The 25389-nt window shown below is 46.8% G+C and overlaps 1 protein-coding gene across 1 annotated transcript in view; it reads right to left on the reverse strand.

The window, feature by feature from the left end:
• Positions 1-367: 367 nt before the first annotated feature.
• The window catches only part of LOC115171977 (H(+)/Cl(-) exchange transporter 7), a 51350-nt gene continuing 26328 nt past the window's right edge, over positions 368-25389 (reverse strand). The window contains exons 15-25 of the mRNA XM_029729214.1: positions 22013-22154; positions 21499-21592; positions 20833-21005; positions 13581-13632; positions 12331-12458; positions 10771-10856; positions 8669-8801; positions 8450-8509; positions 8101-8277; positions 6975-7055; positions 368-530 (exon numbers count right to left, since the gene is read on the reverse strand). Coding sequence (XP_029585074.1) covers positions 444-530; positions 6975-7055; positions 8101-8277; positions 8450-8509; positions 8669-8801; positions 10771-10856; positions 12331-12458; positions 13581-13632; positions 20833-21005; positions 21499-21592; positions 22013-22154 — 1213 coding nt within the window. The 3' untranslated portion in view covers positions 368-443. The remainder of the gene's footprint in view (positions 531-6974; positions 7056-8100; positions 8278-8449; positions 8510-8668; positions 8802-10770; positions 10857-12330; positions 12459-13580; positions 13633-20832; positions 21006-21498; positions 21593-22012; positions 22155-25389) is intronic.

The raw sequence follows: 25389 nt of genomic DNA on the forward strand, positions 1-25389 counted from the left end.
GAGTATCAGAATGCATAGATGGGGGGGTCTCACAGGTAACTAGGCAACAGGTGACCACTGTAGTCTCTCGGTCGAGTGTGTGTGTGTGTGTGTGTGCGTGTAATAGTGTGTGTGTGTGTGTGTGTGTGTGTGTAATAGTGTGTGTAATAGTGTGTGTGTAGTAGTAATAATAATAGTAGTATGTGTATCATGTCTGAGTGTGTGTGTGTGTGTGTGTGTGTGTGTAGTAATAATAATAGTAGTATGTGTATCATGTGTGTGTGTGTGTGTGTGTGTGTGTGTGTGTGTGTGTGTGTGTGTGTGTGTGTGTGTAATAGTGTGTATCATGTCTGAGTGTGTGTGTGTGTGTGTGTGTAGTAGTAATAATAATAGTAGTATGTGTATCATGTCTGAGTGTGTGTGTGTGTGTGTGTGTAGTAGTAATAATAATAGTAGTATGTGTATCATGTCTGAGCCAGTTGCATCTCCTCCAGTCCGTGCTTCCCCAGGTGGTAACGAGCCAAGTCCTTCCTAGTCACCAGACCCACAACCTATAGAGAGAAGAGACAGGTTATACCAGACCTACAACCTATAGAGAGAAGAGACAGGTTATACCAGACCTACAACCTATAGAGAGACAGGTTATACCAGACCTACAACCTATAGAGAGACAGGTTATACCAGACCTACAACCTATAGAGAGACAGGTTATACCAGACCCACAACCTATAGAGAGAAGAGACAGGTTATACCAGACCCACAACCTATAGAGAGAAGAGACAGGTTATACCAGACCTACAACCTATAGAGAGACAGGTTATACCAGACCTACAACCTATAGAGAGACAGGTTATACCAGACCTACAACCTATAGAGAGACAGGTTATACCAGACCTACAACCTATAGAGAGACAGGTTATACCAGACCTACAACCTATAGAGATAAGAGACAGGTTATACCAGACCTACAACCTATAGAGAGAAGAGACAGGTTATACCAGACCTACAATCTATAGAGAGGAGAGACAGGTTATACCAGACCTACAACCTATAGAGAGGAGAGACAGGTTATACCAGACCTACAACCTATAGAGAGGAGAGACAGGTTATACCAGACCTACAACCTATAGAGAGAAGAGACAGGTTATACCAGACCTACAACCTATAGAGAGACAGGTTATACCAGACCTACAACCTATAGAGAGACAGGTTATACCAGACCTACAACCTATAGAGAGAAGAGACAGGTTATACCAGACCTACAACCTATAGAGAGACAGGTTATACCAGACCTACAACCTATAGAGAGAAGAGACAGGTTATACCAGACCCACAACCTATAGAGAGGAGAGACAGGTTATACCAGACCTACAACCTATAGAGAGACAGGTTATACCAGACCTACAACCTATAGAGAGAAGAGACAGGTTATACCAGACCTACAACCTATAGAGAGAAGAGACAGGTTATACCAGACCTACAACCTATAGAGAGAAGAGACAGGTTATACCAGACCTACAACCTATAGAGAGACAGGTTATACCAGACCTACAACCTATAGAGAGACAGGTTATACCAGACCCACAACCTATAGAGAGACAGGTTATACCAGACCCACAACCTATAGAGAGGAGAGACAGGTTATACCAGACCTACAACCTATAGAGAGAAGAGACAGGTTATACCAGACCTACAACCTATAGAGAGAAGAGACAGGTTATACCAGACCTACAACCTATAGAGAGAAGAGACAGGTTATACCAGACCTACAACCTATAGAGAGACAGGTTATACCAGACCTACAACCTATAGAGAGACAGGTTATACCAGACCTACAACCTATAGAGAGAAGAGACAGGTTATACCAGACCTACAACCTATAGAGAGACAGGTTATACCAGACCCACAACCTATAGAGAGGAGAGACAGGTTATACCAGACCTACAACCAATAGAGAGAAGAGACAGGTTATACCAGACCTACAACCAATAGAGAGAAGAGACAGGTTATACCAGACCCACAACCTATAGAGAGGACAGACAGGTTATACCAGACCTACAACCTATAGAGAGAAGAGACAGGTTATACCAGACCTACAACCTATAGAGAGAAGAGACAGGTTATACCAGACCTACAACCTATAGAGAGACAGGTTATACCAGACCTACAACCTATAGAGAGACAGGTTATACCAGACCCACAACCTATAGAGAGACAGGTTATACCAGACCTACAACCTATAGAGAGACAGGTTATACCAGACATATAACCTATAGAGAGAAGAGACAGGTTATACCAGACCTACAACCTATAGAGAGAAGAGACAGGTTATACCAGACCCACAACCTATAGAGAGAAGAGACAGGTTATACCAGACCTACAACCTATAGAGAGACAGGTTATACCAGACCCACAACCTATAGAGAGGAGAGACAGGTTATACCAGACCTACAACCTATAGAGAGACAGGTTATACCAGACCTACAACCTATAGAGAGAAGAGACAGGTTATACCAGACCCACAACCTATAGAGAGACAGGTTATACCAGACCTACAACCTATAGAGAGAAGAGACAGGTTATACCAGACCTACAACCAATAGAGAGAAGAGACAGGTTATACCAGACCTACAACCAATAGAGAGAAGAGACAGGTTATACCAGACCCACAACCTATAGAGAGGAGAGACAGGTTATACCAGACCTACAACCTATAGAGAGAAGAGACAGGTTATAACAGACCTACAACCTATAGAGAGAAGAGACAGGTTATACCAGACCTACAACCTATAGAGAGACAGGTTATACCAGACCTACAACCTATAGAGAGAAGAGACAGGTTATACCAGACCTACAACCTATAGAGAGACAGGTTATACCAGACCTACAACCTATAGAGAGACAGGTTATACCAGACCTACAACCTATAGAGAGAAGAGACAGGTTATACCAGACCTACAACCTATAGAGATAAGAGACAGGTTATACCAGACCTACAACCTATAGAGATAAGAGACAGGTTATACCAGACCTACAACCTATAGAGAGAAGAGACAGGTTATACCAGACCTACAACCTATAGAGAGAAGAGACAGGTTATACCAGACCTACAACCTATAGAGAGAAGAGACAGGTTATACCAGACCTACAACCTATAGAGAGAAGAGACAGGTTATACCAGACCTACAACCTATAGAGAGACAGGTTATACCAGACCTACAACCTATAGAGAGAAGAGACAGGTTATACCAGACCTACAACCTATAGAGAGACAGGTTATACCAGACCTACAACCTATAGAGAGAAGAGACAGGTTATACCAGACCTACAACCTATAGAGAGAAGAGACAGGTTATACCAGACCTACAACCTATAGAGAGAAGAGACAGGTTATACCAGACCTACAACCTATAGAGAGAAGAGACAGGTTATACCAGACCTACAACCTATAGAGAGACAGGTTATACCAGACCTACAACCTATAGAGAGAAGAGACAGGTTATACCAGACCTACAACCTATAGAGAGACAGGTTATACCAAACCTACAACCTATAGAGAGACAGGTTATACCAGACCTACAACCTATAGAGAGAAGAGACAGGTTATACCAGACCTACAACCTATAGAGAGAAGAGACAGGTTATACCAGACCTACAACCTATAGAGAGACAGGTTATACCAGACCTACAACCTATAGAGAGAAGAGACAGGTTATACCAGACCTACAACCTATAGAGAGACAGGTTATACCAGACCTACAACCTATAGAGAGACAGGTTATACCAGACCTACAACCTATAGAGAGAAGAGACAGGTTATACCAGACCTACAACCTATAGAGAGAAGAGACAGGTTATACCAGACCTACAACCTATAGAGAGACAGGTTATACCAGACCTACAACCTATAGAGAGACAGGTTATACCAGACCTACAACCTATAGAGAGAAGAGACAGGTTATACCAGACCTACAACCTATAGAGAGAAGAGACAGGTTATACCAGACCTACAACCTATAGAGAGAAGAGACAGGTTATACCAGACCTACAACCTATAGAGAGACAGGTTATACCAGACCTACAACCTATAGAGAGACAGGTTATACCAGACCCACAACCTATAGAGAGGAGAGACAGGTTATACCAGACCTACAACCTATAGAGAGACAGGTTATACCAGACCTACAACCTATAGAGAGACAGGTTATACCAGACCTACAACCTATAGAGAGACAGGTTATACCAGACCCACAACCTATAGAGAGAAGAGACAGGTTATACCAGACCTACAACCTATAGAGAGACAGGTTATACCAGACCTACAACCTATAGAGAGAGAGACAGGTTATACCAGACCTACAACCTATAGAGAGAAGAGACAGGTTATACCAGACCTACAACCTATAGAGAGACAGGTTATACCAGACCTACAACCTATAGAGAGACAGGTTATACCAGACCTACAACCTATAGAGAGACAGGTTATACCAGACCTACAACCTATAGAGAGACAGGTTATACCAGACCTACAACCTATAGAGAGAAGAGACAGGTTATACCAGACCTACAACCTATAGAGAGACAGGTTATACCAGACCTACAACCTATAGAGAGAAGAGACAGGTTATACCAGACCCACAACCTATAGAGAGGAGAGACAGGTTATACCAGACCTACAACCTATAGAGAGACAGGTTATACCAGACCTACAACCTATAGAGAGAAGAGACAGGTTATACCAGACCCACAACATATAGAGAGAAGAGACAGGTTATACCAGACCCACAACCTATAGAGAGGAGAGACAGGTTATACCAGACCTACAACCTATAGAGAGGAGAGACAGGTTATACCAGACCTACAACCTATAGAGAGGAGAGACAGGTTATACCAGACCTACAACCTATAGAGAGGAGAGACAGGTTATACCAGACCTACAACCTATAGAGAGGAGAGACAGGTTATACCAGACCTACAACCTATAGAGAGACAGGTTATACCAGACCTACAACCTATAGAGAGACAGGTTATACCAGACCTACAACCTATAGAGAGGAGAGACAGGTTATACCAGACCTACAACCTATAGAGAGGAGAGACAGGTTATACCAGACCTACAACCTATAGAGAGAAGAGACAGGTTATACCAGACCTACAACCTATAGAGAGACAGGTTATACCAGACCTACAACCTATAGAGAGACAGGTTATACCAGACCTACAACCTATAGAGAGAAGAGACCCACAGGTTCCACTGACATCACACATCAGTCTAATTTTTTAAAGTCTACTTATGATTTCTTTGCTGTTTTTACATTCTGAAGCTGTATATGACGCTTGTTTGTTTTTGAAGGCGTTATAAATTGAACAGAGTGACTGAGGATCCCACTTTCTCTGTATCTTTATCCCACCACATTAAACGAGCCGGTGCTTCCGAAAGCTTCTGATCACGTCCTGTCCATATGCTCTGCTTTATGCTCAGAGAACAGGCTTCTGATCACGTCCTGTCCATATGCTCTGCTTTATGCTCAGAGAACAGGCTACTGATCACGTCCTGTCCATATGCTCTGCTTTAGGCTCAGAGAACAGGCTACTGATCACGTCCTGTCCATATGCTCTGCTTTATGCTCAGAGAACAGGCTACTGATCACGTCCTGTCCATATGCTCTGCTTTAGGTTCAGAGAACAGGCTACTGATCACGTCCTGTCCATATGCTCTGCTTTAGGTTCAGAGAACAGGCTTCTGATGACGTCCTGTCCATATGCTCTGCTTTATGCTCAGAGAACAGGCTTCTGATGACGTCCTGTCCATATGCTCTGCTTTAGGCTCAGAGAACAGGCTACTGATCACGTCCTGTCCATATGCTCTGCTTTAGGCTCAGAGAACAGGCTACTGATGACGTCCTGTCCATATGCTCTGCTTTAGGTTCAGAGAACAGGCTTCTGATGACGTCCTGTCCATATGCTCTGCTTTATGCTCAGAGAACAGGCTACTGATCACGTCCTGTCCATATGCTCTGCTTTAGGCTCAGAGAACAGGCTTCTGATGACGTCCTGTCCATATGCTCTGCTTTAGGCTCAGAGAACAGGCTACTGATCACGTCCTGTCCATATGCTCTGCTTTAGGCTCAGAGAACAGGCTACTGATGACGTCCTGTCCATATGCTCTGCTTTAGGCTCAGAGAACAGGCTACTGATCACGTCCTGTCCATATGCTCTGCTTTAGGCTCAGAGAACAGGCTACTGATGACGTCCTGTCCATATGCTCTGCTTTAGGCTCAGAGAACAGGCTACTGATCACGTCCTGTCCATATGCTCTGCTTTAGGCTCAGAGAACAGGCTACTGATCACGTCCTGTCCATATGCTCTGCTTTAGGCTCAGAGAACAGGCTACTGATCACGTCCTGTCCATATGCTCTGCTTTAGGCTCAGAGAACAGGCTTCTGATGACGTCCTGTCCATATGCTCTGCTTTAGGCTCAGAGAACAGGCTACTGATCACGTCCTGTCCATATGCTCTGCTTTAGGCTCAGAGAACAGGCTACTGATCACGTCCTGTCCATATGCTCTGCTTTAGGCTCAGAGAACAGGCTACACAGCAGAATGGTGCTGTTTAATAACGTTAGATAAAGCTGAATCAGTGTCTGCAAAGATCACATCAGGATCCCAGTATTCTACATAACAATATAACAGCATAGTATGTTACTGTAAGACTGAAACACTCCCATCTGCAGCCTCGTTTAATACATTATTATCATCATCATCATTAGAGAACAAGGACTGGTCCCAAATGGCATAAGTACACTATATAGGGAATAGGACATCATTTGTAGAAAAATGAATTCTTAACAAAATATTGAATATATGCTATTAACAGATACAAAATCTATATAGTTGAACCTATACACACCAGCTAATATATACACATATATTATCACACACACACGCAGTACCGTAGGTGCACACACACACACACACACACACACAGTAACTCACCCTGTTCTCGCTGTCCACTACCACCAGGTGTCTGAGACCCAGAGCTCTGAACAACTTAAACACTCGAGGAAGAGACGTCTCCTGGGGTGGAGAGAGAGGGGGGACGATCAAAAGTGTGTACTGTGTGTGTGTGTGTGTGTGTGTGTGTCTGTGTGTACAGAGCCTTCAGAAAGTATTCACACCCCTTGACGTTTTCCACATTATGTTGTTTTACAGTTTAAATCTCTATATAAATGTAGATGTGTTACAGTTTAAATCTCTATATAAATGTAGATGTGTTACAGTTTAAATCTCTATATAAATGTAGAGGTGTTACAGTTTAAATCTCTATATAAATGTAGAGGTGTTACAGTTTAAATCTCTATATAAATGTAGATTTTGTGTCACTGGCCTAAACACAACACCCCATTATGTCAAAGTGGAATTATGTTTTTAGTCATTTGTACATATAATTACAAATGAAAAGCTGAAATGTATTGAGTCAATAAGTATTCAACACCGTTGTTATGGAAACGCCTAAATAAGTTCAGGAGTAAGAATGTGCTTAACAAGTCACATAATAAGTTACATGGACTCAGTCTGTGTGTAATAATAGTGTTTAACATCATTTTTGATTCACCACCTCATCTCTGTACCCCACATATACAATTATCTGTAAAGTCTCTGAGTCGAGTAGTGAATTACAAGCACAGATTCAACTATAAAGACCAGGGAGGTTTTCCAATGCCTCGTTAAGAAGGGCTCCTATTGGTAGATGACTTTCTAAATGTAATCTGTTACTCCCCAAACACTAGACGGGTCAAAATGTTAAAAAAAGCAGACATTGAACATCTCTTTGAACATGGTGAAGTTATTAATTACACTTTGGATGGTGCATCAATACACCCAGCCACTTCAAAGATACAGGCGTCCTTCCCAACTCAGTTGCCTGAGAGGAAGGAAACCGCTCATGAAATTCACCAAGAGGCCAAAGTTGACTTTAAAACAGTTTGAGTTTAATGGCTGTGATAGGAGATAACATTGAAGTTCACTTTGTCATTATGGGGTATTGTGTGTAGATGGTCATAACAACACAATGTGGAATTCATCAAGGGGTATGAGTACTTTCTGAAGGCACTGTATATACCTGTGGTACGGTGTAGGGTGTAGGGTTCATGAACTCTGTAAGGTCCATCATGCACTCCCTCTCATCCTGTGATATGTGGATACTCTGGATGGGGGGGAAGCGAGGGTAGGCATCCCTAAAGTCCTTCAGCTGTAGCTTCCTCTGGGTCAACCTGGATCGAGCCAGCTCTACAAACACCTGGACAGAGACAGAGACCGAGAGGAGAGAGAGAAACAGGGAGGGAGAGAAGGTGAGAGAGATTAATACAGAGACAGACAGGACAGATAGACAGGACAGACATGCAGGACAGACAGGACGGACAGGACAGACAGACAGGACAGACAGGACAGACACCTAGAGCTTCTCTCACCTTGTGTTTGAGCAGAACAATGAGCTGAGAACGAAGGATGAGTCCACAGACCTTCCCCATCTGAGGAGAGGATGAAGTGATGAGTGAAAGAGAAGACAGAAAGCAGGGATGAATGAAAGAAGAGTCATAGACCGTTCAGAGATAATCAACTTTCTCAGCCAATTAGAAGTCAAGCCCAACTATAAGACATTAATGGCCTTCGGGTGGAGCTTTCCATACATCGTCGCTAGCGGCGACCGGCACGACGACAGGGAAGCCGTTGTGATTGGTGGAGGTGTTGCTAAGGACGTCCACGATGGTGCCAACCTTTTCTATACGGTTAAAACAGGTGACTGGGGCACTCATCACCTCCCTGAGAGAGAGGAAGGATGGAGGGGGGGCCCAGATGGAGAGAGAGAGGGAGGGGGGGGGGGGCCAGATGGAGAGAGAGATGGAGGGGGGGGGGGCCAGATGGAGAGAGAGATGGAGGGAGGGCCAGATGGAGAGATGGAGGGAGGGGGGGCCAGATGGAGAGATGGAGGGAGGGGGGGCCAGATGGAGAGAGAGATGGAGGGAGGGGGGGCCAGATGGAGAGAGATGGAGGGAGGGGGGGCCAGATGGAGAGTGAGAGATGGAGGGGGGGCCAGATGGAGAGTGAGAGATGGAGGGGGGCCAGATGGAGAGAGATGGAGGGAGGGGGGGCCAGATGGAGAGAGATGGAGGGAGGGGGGGCCAGATGGAGAGAGATGGAGGGAGGGGGGGCCAGATGGAGAGAGATGGAGGGAGGGGGGGGCCAGATGGAGAGAGAGATGGAGGGGGGGCCAGATGGAGAGTGAGAGATGGAGGGAGGGGGGGCCAGATGGAGAGATGGAGGGAGGGGGGGCCAGATGGAGAGTGAGAGATGGAGGGGGGGCCAGATGGAGAGATGGAGGGAGGGGGGGGCCAGATGGAGAGAGATGGAGGGAGGGGGGCCAGATGGAGAGATGGAGGGAGGGGGGGCCAGATGGAGAGTGAGAGATGGAGGGGGGGCCAGATGGAGAGTGAGAGATGGAGGGGGGCCAGATGGAGAGTGAGAGATGGAGGGGGGGCCAGATGGAGAGTGAGAGATGGAGGGGGGGCCAGATGGAGAGTGAGAGATGGAGGGGGGGGCCAGATGGAGAGTGAGAGATGGAGGGGGGGGCCAGATGGAGAGATGGAGGGAGGGGGGGCCAGATGGAGAGATGGAGGGCCAGATGGAGAGTGAGAGATGGAGGGGGGGCCAGATGGAGAGTGAGAGATGGAGGGGGGCCAGATGGAGAGTGAGAGATGGAGGGGGGGCCAGATGGAGAGTGAGAGATGGAGGGGGGGGCCAGATGGAGAGTGAGAGATGGAGGGGGGGCCAGATGGAGAGTGAGAGATGGAGGGGGGGGCCAGATGGAGGGAGGGGGGGGCCAGATGGAGAGATGGAGGGAGGGGGGGCCAGATGGAGAGTGAGAGATGGAGGGGGGGCCAGATGGAGAGATGTAGGGAGGGGGGGCCAGATGGAGAGAGAGAGATGGAGGGGGGGCCAGATGGAGAGAGAGAGAGAGAGATGGAGGGGGGGCCAGATGGAGAGAGAGAGAGAGATGGAGGGGGGGCCAGATGGAGAGATGGATGGAGGGGGGGCCAGATGGAGAGAGAGAGAGATGGAGGGGGGGGCCAGATGGAGAGAGAGAGATGGAGGGGGGGGCAGATGGAGAGAGAGATGGAGGGGGGGCCAGATGGAGAGATGGAGGGAGGGGGGGCCAGATGGAGAGAGAGAGAGATGGAGGGGGGGGCCAGATGGAGAGAGAGAGAGATGGAGGGGGGGGCCAGATGGAGAGAGAGATGGAGGGGGGGCCAGATGGAGAGAGAGATGGAGGGGGGGCCAGATGGAGAGAGAGAGAGAGAGATGGAGGGGGGGCCAGATGGAGAGAGAGAGAGATGGAGGGGGGGCCAGATGGAGAGAGAGAGAGATGGAGGGGGGGCCAGATGGAGAGAGAGAGAGATGGAGGGGGGGCCAGATGGAGAGAGAGAGAGATGGAGGGGGGGCCAGATGGAGAGAGAGATGGAGGGGGGGCCAGATGGAGAGAGAGAGAGAGATGGAGGGGGGGCCAGATGGAGAGAGAGAGAGAGATGGAGGGGGGCCAGATGGAGAGAGAGATGGAGGGGTGAGACGGATGGAGAGAGAGAGATGGAGGGAGGGTGAGATGGAGAGAGAAAAAGGAGAGTAGTGAGGTCAGAGGGTCAACTGGTAGTTATGCCAATGGGAAACAGGCTCATCGGCCAGTAAGCCAATAGGAGAAGGGCTTACTCAGCAGTCGGCCAATGAGAGAGTGGCTTACCTGGCTGTTAGCCAGTGGGAGGTGGCAGGGGCCTCCAAGTGCAGGAAGGGAACACTCTGCAGCTTGATGTGGATGTCATACAGACCCTAAGAAACAACCAGATGGATTACTACACACTGAACCTCAGAACGACAAATGGTCAAGCTGAGACACACACACACTGAACCTCAGAACAACACATGGTCCACTGAGACACACACACACTGAACCTCAGAACAACACATGGTCAAGCTGAGACACACACACACACAACCTCAGATCGACAAGCGGTCCACTGTGACACACACACACTGAACCTCAGAACGACAAATGGTCAAGCTGAGACACACACACACTGAACCTCAGAACGACACATGGTCCACTGACACACACACTGAACCTCAGAACAACATATGGTCAAGCTGAGACACACACACACACAACCTCAGATCGACAAGCGGTCCACTGTGACACACACACACTGAACCTCAGAACGACAAATGGTCAAGCTGAGACACACACACACTGAACCTCAGAACAACACATGGTCCACTGAGACACACAAACTGAACCTCAGAACGACAAATGGTCCACAGACTTCCGTTGCCACGAGCAGCACCACAGATACTGAGATGAGATGCAACACACAGTCTCCCACAGTCTCAGTGGGCAGGGAACTCTCACACAGTCTCCCACAGTCTCAGTGGGCAGGGAACTCTCCCAGTCTCCCACAGTATCAGTGGGCAGGGAACTCTCCCACAGTCTCCCACAGCATCAGTGGGCAGGGAACTCTCCCACAGTCTCCCACAGCATCAGTGGGCAGGGAACTCTCCCACAGTCTCCCACAGCATCAGTGGGCAGGGAACTCTCCCACAGTCTCCCACAGTCTCAGTGGGCAGGGAACTCTCCCACAGTGTCAGTGGGCAGGGAACTCTCCCACAGTGTCAGTGGGCAGGGAACTCTCCCACAGTCTCAGTGGGCAGGGAACTCTCCCACAGTCTCAGTGGGCAGGGAACTCTCCCACAGTCTCCCACAGTCTCAGTGGGCAGGGAACTCTCCCACAGTCTCCCACAGTATCAGTGGGCAGGGAACTCTCCCACAGTCTCCCACAGTGTCAGTGGGTGTGCAGGGGAGAGCTTCAGGCTGTTACTACATGGTAGCTACGTCACCAAGACAACGGAGGAGTTTAGCCCCACCCTTCAACACACTTCACTGACAGGATATTGCTGTTAACACAATGCGCAGTCGCTACATCCATTTTGGGATTTCTAGATGAATAATAAATACTAATTGATTGTTCTAGAAAATAACTTGCATCATGAGCTGATATTAATTGAACTGTTGTACCCCATCAGAACCAAACGATAAGCTACAGTAGTCTATTATCTGTAACATAAACACTGTACAGCCTCGACATATGGTTCAAACTATGTTGATATCTTTCATGGTCACTCCTTGCATTAATACTTGTGTCTATTTAAGAGGGGTAACATGTCTTCAGGCCAAGACAGTGGCGGGGAGCCTTGTTTTAGTCCACTACGGATTGGCCCAGTCAGTATAGTATATGTACCTCAGACTCACCTCCACAAAGTAGTCTCCTACTATCTTGGCCGTCAACAGCACCAACATGATGGGTAGACCGTACGTTACGTTTCCTGTTGCTTCCACCATGATGACTGTTAAACTGAGAGTCATCCTCACTATGCCCCCTAGAGGACACATTACATTAGTTATTATAATATATACACACACACTATATACTACTAACCATATCTACTACTAACACATCATGACTTAAACAGAGTCATTCTCACTATGCCCCCTAGAGGAGACATTACATTAGTTATTATAATACATACATACATACATACATACATACACACACACACACACATATATATACACACACACACACATATATATATATATATACACACACACACACACACACACACACATATATATACATACACACACACACACACACACACACACACACACATACATACACACACACACACACATATATATACACACACACACACATATATATATATATATACACACACACACACACACACACACACATATATATACATACACACACACACACACACACACACACACACACACACACACACACACACACACACACATACACACACACACACTATATCTACTACTACTAACTAGTACTAACCATATCTACTACTAACACATCATGACTTAAACAGAGTCATTCTCACTATGCCCCCTTCTGGACAGGAGGAGGTATTGCATTATTACATTAAAATGCATCTCTAAACCAGACTGATACTATCAGGTAACCAGTCAGTGTGACATCTCTAAACCAGACTGATACTATCAGGTAACCAGTCAGTGTGACATCTCTAAACCAGACTGATACTATCAGGTAACCAGTCAGTGTGACATCTCTAAACCAGACTGATACTATCAGGTAACCAGTCAGTGTGACATCTCTAAACCAGACTGATACTATCAGGTAACCAGTCAGTGTGACATCTCTAAACCAGACTGATACTATCAGGTAACCAGTCAGTGTGACATCTCTAAACCAGACTGATACTATCAGGTAACCAGTCAGTGTGACATCTCTAAACCAGACTGATACTATCAGGTAACCAGTCAGTGTGACATCTCTAAACCAGACTGATACTATCAGGTAACCAGTCAGTGTGACATCTCTAAACCAGACTGATACTATCAGGTAACCAGTCAGTGTGACATCTCTAAACCAGACTGATACTATCAGGTAACCAGTCAGTGTGACATCTCTAAACCAGAGAGAGGTCTCCAGGAATGCCACTCACCCAGTTGTGCTGCAGCTCCTATTAAAGCATACTTCCCTGGATCGGCCCAAATCTGAGAAAGAGAGAGAGACACACACACACACACTATTGACAACAATCTGGCCAGTGTACTATGCTATGCTGTGTTTGTCAAAGCAGCTGTTGAAGAGCCAATGGGTAAAGCAGCAGGCCCCCCCAAGCGTTGACACCAGAGAGCACTACGAGGTTCAAACCAGAGTGCACTACGAGGTTCAAACCAGAGAGCACTACGAGGTTCAAACCAGAGAGCACTACGAGGTTCAAACCAGAGAGCACTACGGGGTTCAAACCAGAGAGCACTACGAGGTTCAAACCAGAGAGCACTACGAGGTTCAAACCAGAGAGCACTACGAGGTTCAAACCAGAGAGCACTACGAGGTTCAAACCAGAGAGCACTACGAGGTTCAAACCAGAGAGCACTACGGGGTTCAAACCAGACCAGAGAGCACTACGAGGTTCAAACCAGAGAGCACTACGGGGTTCAAACCAGAGAGCACTACGAGGTTCAAACCAGACCAGAGAGCACTACGAGGTTCAAACCAGAGAGCACTACGAGGTTCAAACCAGACCAGAGAGCACTACGAGGTTCAAACCAGAGAGCACTACGAGGTTCAAACCAGACCAGAGAGCACTACGAGGTTCAAACCAGACCAGAGAGCACTACGAGGTTCAAACCAGACCAGAGAGCACTACGAGGTTCAAACCAGAGAGCACTACGAGGTTCAAACCAGAGAGCACTACGAGGTTCAAACCAGAGAGCACTACGAGGTTCAAACCAGAGAGCACTACGAGGTTCAAACCAGAGAGCACTACGAGGTTCAAACCAGAGAGCACTACGAGGTTCAAACCAGACCAGAGAGCACTAGGGGGTCAAACCAGAGAGCACTACGGGGTTCAAACCAGAGAGCACTACGAGGTTCAAACCAGAGAGCACTACGGGGTTCAAACCAGAGAGCACTACGAGGTTCAAACCAGAGAGCACTACGAGGTTCAAACCAGAGAGCACTACGGGGTTCAAACCAGAGAGCACTACGAGGTTCAAACCAGAGAGCACTACGAGGTTCAAACCAGACCAGAGAGCACTACGGGGTTCAAACCAGACCAGAGAGCACTACGGGGTTCAAACCAGACCAGAGAGCACTACGAGGTTCAAACCAGAGAGCACTACGAGGTTCAAACCAGAGAGCACTACGAGGTTCAAACCAGAGAGCACTACGAGGTTCAAACCAGAGAGCACTACGAGGTTCAAACCAGAGAGCACTACGAGGTTCAAACCAAACCAGAGAGCACTACGAGGTTCAAACCAGAGAGCACTACGGGGTTCAAACCAGAGAGCACTACGAGGTTCAAACCAGAGAGCACTACGGGGTTCAAACCAGAGAGCACTACGGGGTTCAAACCAGAGAGCACTACGAGGTTCAAACCAGAGAGCACTACGAGGTTCAAACCAGACCAGAGAGCACTACGAGGTTCAAACCAGAGAGCACTACGAGGTTCAAACCAGAGAGCACTACGAGGTTCAAACCAGAGAGCACTACGAGGTTCAAACCAGACCAGAGAGCACTACGAGGTTCAAACCAGAGAGCACTACGAGGTTCAAACCAGACCAGAGAGCACTACGAGGTTCAAACCAGACCAGAGAGCACTAGGGGGTCAAACCAGAGAGCACTACGAGGTTCAAACCAGAGAGCACTACGGGGTTCAAACCAGAGAGCACTACGGGGTTCAAACCAGAGAGCACTACGGGGTTCAAACCAGAGAGCACTACGAGGTTCAAACCAGAGAGCACTACGAGGTTCAAACCAGAGAGCACTACGAGGTTCAAACCAGAGAGCACTACGAGGTTCAAACCAGAGAGCACTACGAGGTTCAAACCAGACCAGAGAGCACTACGGGGTTCAAACCAGAGAGCACTACGAGGTTCAAACCAGAGAGCACTACGAGGTTCAAACCAGAGAGCACTACGGGGTTCAAACCAGACCAGAGAGCACTACGAGGTTCAAACCAGAGAGCACTACGAGGTTCAAACCAGAGAGCACTACGGGGTTCAAACCAGAGAGCACTACGGGGTTCAAACCAGAGAGCACTACGGGGTTCAAACCAGAGAGCACTACGAGGTTCAAACCAGAGAGCACTACGAGGTTCAAACCAGAGAGCACTACGAGGTTCAAACCAGAGAGCACTACGAGGTTCAAACCAGAGAGCACTACGAGGTTCAAACCAGAGAGCACTACGGGGTTCAAACCAGAGAGCACTACGGGGTTCAAACCAGAGAGCACTACGGGGTTCAAACCAGAGAGCACAACGAGGTTCAAACCAGACCAGAGAGCACTACGAGGTTCAAACCAGAGAGCACAACGGGGTTCAAACCAGAGAGCACTACGAGGTTCAAAACAGAGAGCACTACGAGGTTCAAACCAGAGAGCACTACGGGGTTCAAACCAGAGAGCACTACGGGGTTCAAACCAGAGAGCACTACGGGGTTCAAACCAGAGAGCACTACGAGGTTCAAACCAGAGAGCACTACGAGGTTCAAACCAGAGAGCACTACGGGGTTCAAACCAGAGAGCACTACGGGGTTCAAACCAGAGAGCACTACGAGGTTCAAACCAGAGAGCACTACGAGGTTCAAACCAGACCAGAGAGCACTACGAGGTTCAAACCAGAGAGCACTACGAGGTTCAAACCAGACCAGAGAGCACTACGAGGTTCAAACCAGAGAGCACTACGAGGTTCAAACCAGAGAGCACTACGAGGTTCAAACCAGAGAGCACTACGAGGTTCAAACCAGAGAGCACTACGAGGTTCAAACCAGAGAGCACTACGAGGTTCAAACCAGAGAGCACTACGAGGTTCAAACCAGAGAGCACTACGAGGTTCAAACCAGAGAGCACTACGAGGTTCAAACCAGAGAGCACTACGAGGTTCAAACCAGAGAGCACTACGAGGTTCAAACCAGACAGAGAGCACTACGGGGGTCAAACCAGAGAGCACTACGAGGTTCAAACAGAGAGCACTACGAGGTTCAACCAGACCAGAGAGCACTACGGGGTTCAAACCAGACCAGAGAGCACTACGGGGTTCAACCAGACCAGAGAGCACTACGGGTTCAAACCAGAGAGCACTACGAGGTTCAACCAGAGAGCACTACGAGGTTCAACCAGAGAGCACTACGGGGTTCAAACCAGAGAGCACTACGAGGTTCAAACCATAGAGCACTACGGGGTTCAAACCATAGAGCACTACGGGGTTCAAACCAAAGAGCACTACGAGGTTCAAACCAGAGAGCACTACGAGGTTCAAACCAGAGAGCACTACGAGGTTCAAACCAGAGAGCACTACGAGGTTCAAACCAAACCAGAGAGCACTACGAGGTTCAAACCAGAGAGCACTACGGGGTTCAAACCAGAGAGCACTACGAGGTTCAAACCAGAGAGCACTACGGGGTTCAAACCAGAGAGCACTACGGGGTTCAAACCAGAGAGCACTACGAGGTTCAAACCAGAGAGCACTACGAGGTTCAAACCAGACCAGAGAGCACTACGAGGTTCAAACCAGAGAGCACTACGAGGTTCAAACCAGAGAGCACTACGAGGTTCAAACCAGACCAGAGAGCACTACGAGGTTCAAACCAGAGAGCACTACGAGGTTCAAACCAGAGAGCACTACGAGGTTCAAACCAGAGAGCACTACGAGGTTCAAACCAGAGAGCACTACGAGGTTCAAACCAGACCAGAGAGCACTACGAGGTTCAAACCAGAGAGCACTACGGGGTTCAAACCAGACCAGAGAGCACTACGAGGTTCAAACCAGAGAGCACTACGAGGTTCAAACCAGACCAGAGAGCACTACGAGGTTCAAACCAGAGAGCACTACAGGGTTCAAACCAGAGAGCACTACGGGGTTCAAACCAGAGAGCACTACGAGGTTCAAACCAGAGAGCACTACGAGGTTCAAACCAGAGAGCACTACGAGGTTCAAACCAGAGAGCACTACGAGGTTCAAACCAGAGAGCACTACGAGGTTCAAACCAGAGAGCACTACGAGGTTCAAACCAGAGAGCACTACGGGGTTCAAACCAGAGAGCACTACGGGGTTCAAACCAGAGAGCACTACGAGGTTCACCAGAGAGCACTACGGGGTTCAAACCAGAGAGCACAACGAGGTTCAAACCAGACCAGAGAGCACTACGAGGTTCAAACCAGAGAGCACAACGGGGTTTCAAACCAGAGAGCACTACGAGGTTCAAACCAGAGAGCACTACGGGGTCAAACCAGAGAGCACTACGGGGTTCAAACCAGAGAGCACTACGGGGTTCAAACCAGAGAGCACTACGAGGTTCAAACCAGAGAGCACTACGAGGTTCAAACCAGAGAGCACTACGGGGTTCAAACCAGAGAGCACTACGGGGTTCAAACCAGAGAGCACTACGGGGTTCAAACCAGAGAGCACTACGAGGTTCAAACCAGAGAGCACTACGAGGTTCAAACCAGACCAGAGAGCACTACGGGGTTCAAACCAGAGAGCACTACGAGGTTCAAACCAGAGAGCACTACGAGGTTCAAACCAGAGAGCACTACGGGGTTCAAACCAGAGTAACGTGTACTACTGTATTGGGGCCAGCCAGTCATTGTGTTGGGATTAATTGACTGGGAGATTTGAGCATGCCATACAAAGAGTGGCACAATGGGGAGAATAATATACCCCCATAATGATGTCATATAACCCCATAATGATGTCATATAACCCCATAATGATGTCATATAACCCCCATAATGATGTCATATAACCCCATAATGATGTCATATAACCCCATAATGATGTCATATAACCCCCATAATGATGTCCACATAACCCCCATAATGATGTCCACATAACCCCCATAATGATGTCATATAACCCCATAATGATGTCATATAACCCCATAATGATGTCATATAACCCCATAATGATGTCATATAACCCCATAATGATGTCATATAACCCCATAATGATGTCATATAACCCCATAATGATGTCATATAACCCCCATAATGATGTCATATAACCCCATAATGATGTCATATAACCCCCATAATGATGTCATATAACCCCCATAATGATGTCATATAACCCCATAATGATGTCATAAAACCCCATAATGATGTCCACATAACCCCCATAATGATGTCCACATAACCCCCATAATGATGTCCACATAACCCCCATAATGATGTCATATAACCCCATAATGATGTCATATAACCCCATAATGATGTCATATAACCCCATAATGATGCCATATAACCCCATAATGATGCCATATAACCCCATAATGATGCCATATAACCCCATAATGATGTCCACATAACCCCCATAATGATGTCATAAAACCCCCACAATGATGTCATAAAACCCCCATAATGATGTCCACATAACCCCCATAATGATGTCCACATAACCCCCATAATGATGTCCACATAACCCCCATAATGATGTCCACATAACCCCATAATGATGTCATATAACCCCACAATGATGTCATATAACCCCATAATGATGTCATATAACCCCATAATGATGTCATATAACCCCATAATGATGCCATATAACCCCATAATGATGCCATATAACCCCATAATGATGCCATATAACCCCATAATGATGTCCACATAACCCCCATAATGATGTCATAAAACCCCCACAATGATGTCATAAAACCCCCATAATGATGTCCACATAACCCCCATAATGATGTCCACATAACCCCCATAATGATGTCATAAAACCCCCATAATGATGTCATAAAACCCCCACAATGATGTCATAAAACCCCCACAATGATGTCATAAAACCCCCATAATGATGTCCATATAACCCCCATAATGATGTCCACATAACCCCCATAATGATGTCCACATAACCCCCATAATGATGTCCACATAACCCCCATAATGATGTCATATAACCCCATAATGATGTCATATAACCCCATAATGATGTCATATAACCCCATAATGATGTCATATAACCCCATAATGATGTCATATAACCCCATAATGTCATATAACCCCACAATGATGTCATAAAACCCCCACAATGATGTCATAAAACCCCCATAATGATGTCATAAAACCCCCATAATGATGTCCACATAACCCCCATAATGATGTCACATAACCCCCGTAATGATGTCCACATAACTCCCGTAATGATGTCCACATAACCCCCGTAATGATGTCATAAAACCCCCATAATGATGTCATAAAACCCCCATAATGATGTCCACATAACCCCCATAATGATGTCCACATAACCCCCATAATGATGTCCACATAACCCCCATAATGATGTCCACATAACCCCCATAATGATGTCCACATAACCCCCATAATGATGTCACATAACCCCCATAATGATGTCCACATAACCCCCATAATGATGTCCACATAACCCCCATAATGATGTCCACATAACCCCCATAATGATGTCCACATAACCCCCATAATGATGTCCACATAACCCCCATAATGATGTCACATAACCCCCATAATGATGTCACATAACCCCCATAATGATGTCACATAACCCCCATAATGATGTCCACATAACCCCCATAATGATGTCCACATAACCCCCATAATGATGTCCACATAACCCCCATAATGATGTCACATAACCCCCATAATGATGTCCACATAACCCCCATAATGATGTCACATAACCCCCATAATGATGTCATACAACCCCATAATGATGTCCACATAACCCCATAATGATGTCCACATAACCCCATAATGATGTCCACATAACCCCCATAATGATGTCCACATAACCCCATAATGATGTCATATAACCCCATAATGATGTCATATAACCCCATAATGATGTCATATAACCCCATAATGATGTCATATAACCCCCATAATGATGTCACATAACCCCCATAATGATGTCATATAACCCCCATAATGATGTCATATAACCCCATAATGATGTCATATAACCCCATAATGATGTCATATAACCCCCATAATGATGTCATATAACCCCCATAATGATGTCATATAACCCCATAATGATATCATATAACCCCATAATGATGTCATATAACCCCATAATGTTGTCATATAACCCCATAATGATGTCATATAACCCCATAATGATGTCATATAACCCCATAATGATGTCATATAACCCCATAATGATGTCATATAACCCCCATAATGATGTCATATAACCCCCTCACACTCACCGATCCGTCAGGCGTGATAGAAGCCAGCAGTATTCCAAACAGTCTTCCCCAGGCAGCTCCTATGAGCAGAGACGGGATGAAGACTCCAGCTGAAACAGTCAGGCCATAGGTCCAACAGGCCAGGAAGAAATAGGTCAAGGTAAACAGACTTAGAGTCAGAGGGTTGTAGGAACCTGGAAGGGGGAGGGAGAGAGAGGGAGAGAGGGAGAGAGGGAGAGAGGGAGAGGGGAGAGAGGGAGAGAGGGAGAGAGGGAGAGAGGGAGAGAGGGAGAGAGGGAGAGAGAGAGAGGGAGGAGAGAGAGGAGAGGGAGGAGAGGGAGGAGAGAGAGGAGAGGGAGGAGAGAGAGAGAGAGAGGAGAGGGAGGAGAGAGAGGAGAGGGAGGAGAGAGAGGAGAGAGAGGAGAGAGAGAGAGAGAGAGAGAGAGGAGAGAGAGCGAGAGCAAGACAGAAATACAAAAATGTGTCATTGCAAACTTTGTACATTCATAGTAATTAAAACGAATGACTTTCCAACTGAATAGTGTGGTCTAGTGTAAACAGACCACTGGGAACAGTGGTGAAGCAGTCTGGTATTTCAACACCAGGGGGCACTATCACGTAGCAGAGACACAGTGCACCATAACACCACTGATAATGGTGAATCAACCAGGCACACAAACAGTCTACCTGGTGGGTTGTGGAAGAGGCTGCGGACGCTCCTCTCAGGTGTGTTGAAGAAGGCCGTTGCCATGGAGTTATACTCTCCATCCGCACAGAACAACTGGAGACAGAGCATGTGAGTGAGTGGGAGTGTGTTTGGACGTGTTTAACTATACTTGTGGGGACCAGAAGTCCCACAAGAAAAATAAACAAACAAATATGAACCAACTAAGGACATTTTGTAAGTCCACACAACGTGAAACGCTATTTCTACGGGGTTTAAGGTTAAAGCTAGAATTAGGGTGAGGAGCTAGGGTGAGCAGCTAGGAGCTAGGGTGAGGAGCTAGGGTGAGGAGCTAGGAGCTAGGGTGAGGAGCTAGGGTGAGGAGCTAGGAGCTAGGGTGAGGAGCTAGGGTGAGGAGCTAGGAGCTAGGGTGAGGGTTAAGGAAAATAGTACTTTGAAAGGTACTTAATTGTGTCTCCACAATTGTGTGTGTGTGTGTGTGTGTGTGTGTGTGTGTGTGTGTGTGTGTGTGTGTACCTGTAGAGGGTAGTCCTCTGACTGGTCAGGTCCGAGAGGCTGACAGTCATTAGAGAAATAGATCATGGCGAACGACACCGTCGCCGTTACCGCGGCAACTAGCATGGCCTCCATCACCTGGAGACAGGGCTGGTGGACGTACCTGAGAACACACACACACACACATTTCAGAATGGCACCATGGTTTACGAGCAGCAGGGTGGAAAAGTCAAGAAACTAAAACAAGGAAGAAACTCAAATGCCTTTCAAGTGAAGTGTCCTCTCACATGTCTGAAGCAGGAGAGTGACGTGATGTCTATTTTTATCCCACAGTGTTGCAGGTATAAAAGTAAGGAGCCGAGATGTGTTCTCACATAGCTACCTGTCACCTGTACCTGACAACAGTCACCTGGACAGTACACCTGTCTAATCTAACACTACATACAACACCTGTCTAATCTAACACCACCACACCTGTCTAATCTACCACTACATACAACACCTGTCTAATCTAACACCACCACACCTGTCTAACACCACCACACCTGTCTAATCTACCACTACATACAACACCTGTCTAATCTAACACCACCACACCTGTCTAAACTACCACTACATACAACACCTGTCTAATCTAACACCACCACACCTGTCTAACACCACCACACCTGTCTAATCTACCACTACATATAACACCTGTCTAATCTAACACCACCACACCTGTCTAATATACCACTACATACAACACCTGTCTAATCTAACACCACCACACCTGTCTAACACCACCACACCTGTCTAAACTACCACTACATACAACACCTGTCTAATCTACCACCACCACACCTGTCTAAACTACCACTACATACAACACCTGTCTAATCTAACACCACCACACCTGTCTAAACTACCACTACATACAACACCTGTCTAATCTAACACCACCACACCTGTCTAACACCACCACACCTGTCTAATCTACCACTACATACAACACCTGTCTAATCTAACACCACCACACCTGTCTAAACTACCACTACATACAACACCTGTCTAATCTAACACCACCACACCTGTCTAACACCACCACACCTGTCTAATCTACCACTACATATAACACCTGTCTAATCTAACACCACCACACCTGTCTAATATACCACTACATACAACACCTGTCTAATCTAACACCACCACACCTGTCTAACACCACCACACCTGTCTAAACTACCACTACATACAACACCTGTCTAATCTACCACCACCACACCTGTCTAAACTACCACTACATACAACACCTGTCTAATCTAACACCACCACACCTGTCTAAACTACCACTACATACAACACCTGTCTAATCTAACACCACCACACCTGTCTAACACCACCACACCTGTCTAAACTACCACTACATACAACACCTGTCTAATCTACCACCACCACACCTGTCTAAACTACCACTACATACAACACCTGTCTAATCTAACACCACCACACCTGTCTAACACCACCACACCTGTCTAAACTACCACTACATACAACACCTGTCTAATCTAACACCACCACACCTGTCTAATCTACCACTACATTCAACACCTGTCTGACACTACATACAACACCTGTCTAATCTACCACTACATTCAACACCTGTCTGACACTACATACAACACCTGTCTAATCTAACACCACCACACCTGTCTAAACTACCACTACATACAACACCTGTCTCCCACCACCACCACATCTGTCTAAACTACCACTACATACAACACCACCACACCTGTCTAAACTACCACTACATACAACACCTGTCTAATCTAACACCACCACACCTGTCTAAACTACCACTACATACAACACCTGTCTAATCTAACACCACCACACCTGTCTAAACTACCACTACATACAACACCTGTCTCCCACCACCACCACCACATCTGTCTAAACTACCACTACATACAACACCTGTCTAATCAAACACCACCACACCTGTCTAACACCACCACACCTGTCTCACACCACCACACCTGTCTAAACTAACACTACATACAACACCTGTCTCCCACCACCACAACACCTGTCTCCCACCACCACCACACCTGTCTCCCACCACCACACCTGTCTCCCACCACCACCACCACCACACCTGTCTCCCACCACCACCACCACCACCACCACACCTGTCTCCCACCACCACCACACCTGTCTCCCACCACCACCACACCTGTCTCCCACCACCACCACACCTGTCTCCCACCACCACCACACCTGTCTCCCACCACCACCACCACCACACCTGTCTCACACCACCACACCTGTCTCACACCACCACACCTGTCTAAACTACCACTACATACAACACCTGTCTCCCACCACCACCACACCTGTCTCCCACCACCACCACACCTGTCTCCCACCACCACCACACCTGTCTCCCACCACCACCACACCTGTCTCACACCACCACACCTGTCTTGAAAACACATATCTGAGTTGTTGTTTTCTTCAGAAAATCAACAGATATTTCTGTATATTCATTAACGTAAGCTGGTTAACTCATTGATCTGTTTTGTAGTCTACCCCTCAGGGGGAGTGTGTTCTTAAAAAACATAGACCACAACCCTACCTAATCCTGAATAGAGTCAACCAGTAACCTGATCCTGAATAGAGTCAGCCAGTAACCTGATCCTGAATAGAGTCAGCCAGTAACCTGATCCTGAATAGAGTCAACCAGTAACCTGATCCCTGAATATAGTCAACCAGTAACCTGATCCTGAATAGAGCCAACCAGTAACCTGATCCTGAATAGAGCCAACCAGTAACCTGATCCTGAATAGAGTCAGCCAGTAACCTGATCCTGAATACAGTCAGCCAGTAGTTGAGGATATTGAACTTGATCCTGAATATAGTCAGCCCGTAGTTGAGGATATTGAACAGTTACCTGATCCTGAATATAGTCAGCCAGTAGTTGAGGATATTGAACCTGATCCTGAATATAGTCAGCCAGTAGTTGAGGATATTGAACCTGATCCTGAATATAGTCAGCCCGTAGTTGAGGATATTGAACAGTAACCTGATCCTGAATACAGTCAGCCAGTAGTTGAGGATATTGAACCTGATCCTGAATACAGTCAGCCAGTAGTTGAGGATATTGAACCTGATCCTGAATACAGTCAGCCAGTAGTTGAGGATATTGAACCTGATCCTGAATATAGTCAGCCAGTAGTTGAGGATATTGAACCTGATCCTGATCAGCCAGTAGTTGAGGATATTGAACAGTTACCTGATCCTGAATACAGTCAGCCAGTAGTTGAGGATATTGAACAGTTACCTGATCCTGAATATAGTCAGCCAGTAGTTGAGGATATTGAACCTGATCCTGAATACAGTCAGCCAGTAGTTGA

The sequence above is a fragment of the Salmo trutta genome, chromosome 32 (assembly GCF_901001165.1).
Source record: "Salmo trutta chromosome 32, fSalTru1.1, whole genome shotgun sequence".
Lineage (NCBI taxonomy): Eukaryota > Metazoa > Chordata > Actinopteri > Salmoniformes > Salmonidae > Salmo > Salmo trutta.